The 2,577-nt window shown below is 64.1% G+C and overlaps 1 protein-coding gene across 1 annotated transcript; it reads right to left on the minus strand.

Annotated features, from left to right (window-relative positions):
- Nucleotides 1-321: 321 nt before the first annotated feature.
- On the minus strand, nt 322-1,295 carry EMIHUDRAFT_471340 (hypothetical protein; the record flags this gene model as incomplete). The annotated part of the gene is made up of 2 exons (XM_005756008.1): nt 322-1,055; nt 1,129-1,295. Coding segments are annotated over 2 exons (742 nt in total), but the record flags the coding sequence as incomplete, so codon positions are not given.
- Nucleotides 1,296-2,577: the final 1,282 nt, after the last annotated feature.

Consider the following 2,577-nt stretch of genomic DNA (forward strand, 5'->3'; position numbering starts at 1 on the left):
TATTCGGATACTAGAGACGGGTGTTGAAGGATACTAGAGACGGGTGTTGAAAAGCCGGATGCAAATAGTGAGCTCGCACAGTGAGACTGTGAGAGGGGGTGCAATCGATGGAATAGATATTTTATCGTCAATTATCGGGCGGCATGATTACACGTATCGGAGAGAAACGGTCCGCTTTATGTTTTGTGTGTGTGTGTGTGGGGGGGGGGTCATGGCTCATGGGGGAGGCGTCATATCCCTGTGACGGAGAGCGAGAGGAGCAGAGAGGCGTGCAGGGCGTGCAGGTGGCAGCGGTGGGTGGGGGCGGCCGCGGGGACGACTCCATGCTTCCGTTTCATGTTTATACTCGAGCAAACAGCAAAAAGACGCACGACGCACGTACTACCACCCGCGGCCGTGCGTCTGCGTCTCCGTCTGGTGTCAACCGTCACACGGCGAGCAACCACGCCAGGCTCACACGTGAAGCTGACGCATAACGCCTCAAGATGACGGGGCGCGCGAACGAATGTCGACAAGGCCGTCTAGAGCTCGAACCCACCGGGCGGGACGCCGGAGTCCGCGGCGGCTGTCGCCGGGGCTGCAATCACCGCGACCGGCGGCGCGTCGGGCGGAGGGCCTGCCGCCGCAAGGGCCTCCTCGAGCGCCACTCGCTTCTGCTCCGCCTCCTCCATGTCCGCAATGCGGCCCTCGAGCACGCGCACGCGCTCCTGCGAGTCCGCGCGCAGCGCGCCCAGCTCCTCGCTCAGCTGCTCCACCCGCAACTCCGCCTCCTGCAGCTGCGCAAGCTCGCGCCTCCGCTGCGCTCGCAGCGAGCCGGCCGCAGAGCGCTCCGCGGAGAGGTCCGCGCGGAGGCTGGCCAGCTCGCTGGCCTGCTCCGACCGGGCGCGCACCGCCGCGCCGAGCAGCTCTCGCAACCGCGCAACCTTGGTGTCCGAGTCCACCATCGTCGCGTCCGCACGAGCGAGCACCGGCGCCGCGTCGGCCGCGGCAGAGTCCGCCGCGTGGGCGGGCGCGGCGCCCACCAGCTGCTGCTGCTGGCCCACCAGCATCTCCACCTGAGCGAGGGCGCGTGGGAGGTCAGGACACTGCGCGCTCAAGCGCCGCCGGCGCAGTGGCCCGAGCGGCTGCCCGTTGCTGCGCGTCGCCGAGGAGTGAGGTCTGGACCGCGAGCTGGCGGCGCGCTAGCGCAAGACTGTTCTCCAGCAGCCGGAACGATTGGCCAGCCTCCTCGTCCCTGGGCTCGCTCACCTCGCTCACCTCGCTGGACGCCCTCGCCAAAGTCATGGTACAACCTCGCTGGACGCCCTCGCCCTGGTGTGAAAGAATTCTACCGAAGCTCTCTCGCGGCACGCTGGCACGACAAGGGCGCGGACTGGCGCGGACTGGCACACACACCGGCTCACCACCGGAGCCGCCTAAGCGACTCCGTGTGTGAAAGAATTTTCTTTCTTTTCGCTTCGGCAAGACAAAAGTCAAAAGATCATCGCAAACGCTGTCAGCAGTCCTCCTCCGGGAATGTACGTAAGAGCTACATACACTGAAAGATGTACCTAAGAGCTACTACACTCGATACACTGAAAGCGAGAAAGCGGATGCAAAACAAGAACACAACGTACGCTCTGTCTCTCTCGCATTACAAGGCACAAGGGACACTCTGTCATGTCATGTCGGGGAGGACAAGAGAGATCCACCGAGCATGGGCAGCCTCAGAACCCGAACCCGAGCCGGCTCCCTTCAGCGACACGCACACGGGATGGCACAGGCACGACTCGGCAACCGCGAGCCGCTCACTCCCCCAGTCCCATTCCAGCATCTTCCCCGCCTCCTCCACCGGGCGGATCCGCTCCCGCGCCGCCTCTCGCTCGCACCACCTCGCGGTCGCGATCACTCATGCACGTTTCGAAGGAGCACACCGGGGCCACTCTCGGAGCGCAAAGTAAGTCCTCCTGGTCGGCGTCAGGTCCCGCACCACGCGCCACTCGCGCCGGCGGGTTCACCAACGGCCGGGGCGTGTCCCGCACCGACCGGGCGCGCCTCCACTGAAGAAAAACTAGCCGGGGCAGTCGGAGAAGGGGCAACTCCGTGCACTGACGGTCGGCCGTCAGAAATCACGCCTCCGTGGCTCGGGTTACACCAATCCTCGCTACCAACGCGCCAAATCGAGAACCTCGAGAAGAAAAACTCGCCGCGAGCTTTGGTCCGCGCTCGGCCACCAAGTCGGATACAAGTCGATGACAATGTGCGCGGCAGGAGAAACCCAACAGCATGACAATGTGCGCGGCAGGACAAACCAAACATGAGACGGTTACACAAGGACGGTCAGGCTACGGTCAGGAAGTAGGTTTGAGTTCACACTCTCCAACAGTTGCCCGTAGTTAGCGCCCGTCCGCGCTCGGCCACCAACACAAATGGCTGCTTCAAGTCTCGGCGACATCATGGGCGGCACGCCGGGCCAGCTGCCGACGCTAGGCGAGTTCGAGCCCCTCGAGCGCGTCCTCCTCACGGCTAACGGCAACCTGCAACGGCTCGTATCGTCTTATCACAACACGAGCGTGAGCGTCCGGGTCGTCTACTCGC

Source organism: Emiliania huxleyi, assembly GCF_000372725.1.
Source record: "Emiliania huxleyi CCMP1516 unplaced genomic scaffold EMIHUscaffold_999, whole genome shotgun sequence".
In the NCBI taxonomy this organism is placed as follows: Eukaryota; Haptophyta; order Isochrysidales; family Noelaerhabdaceae; genus Emiliania; species Emiliania huxleyi.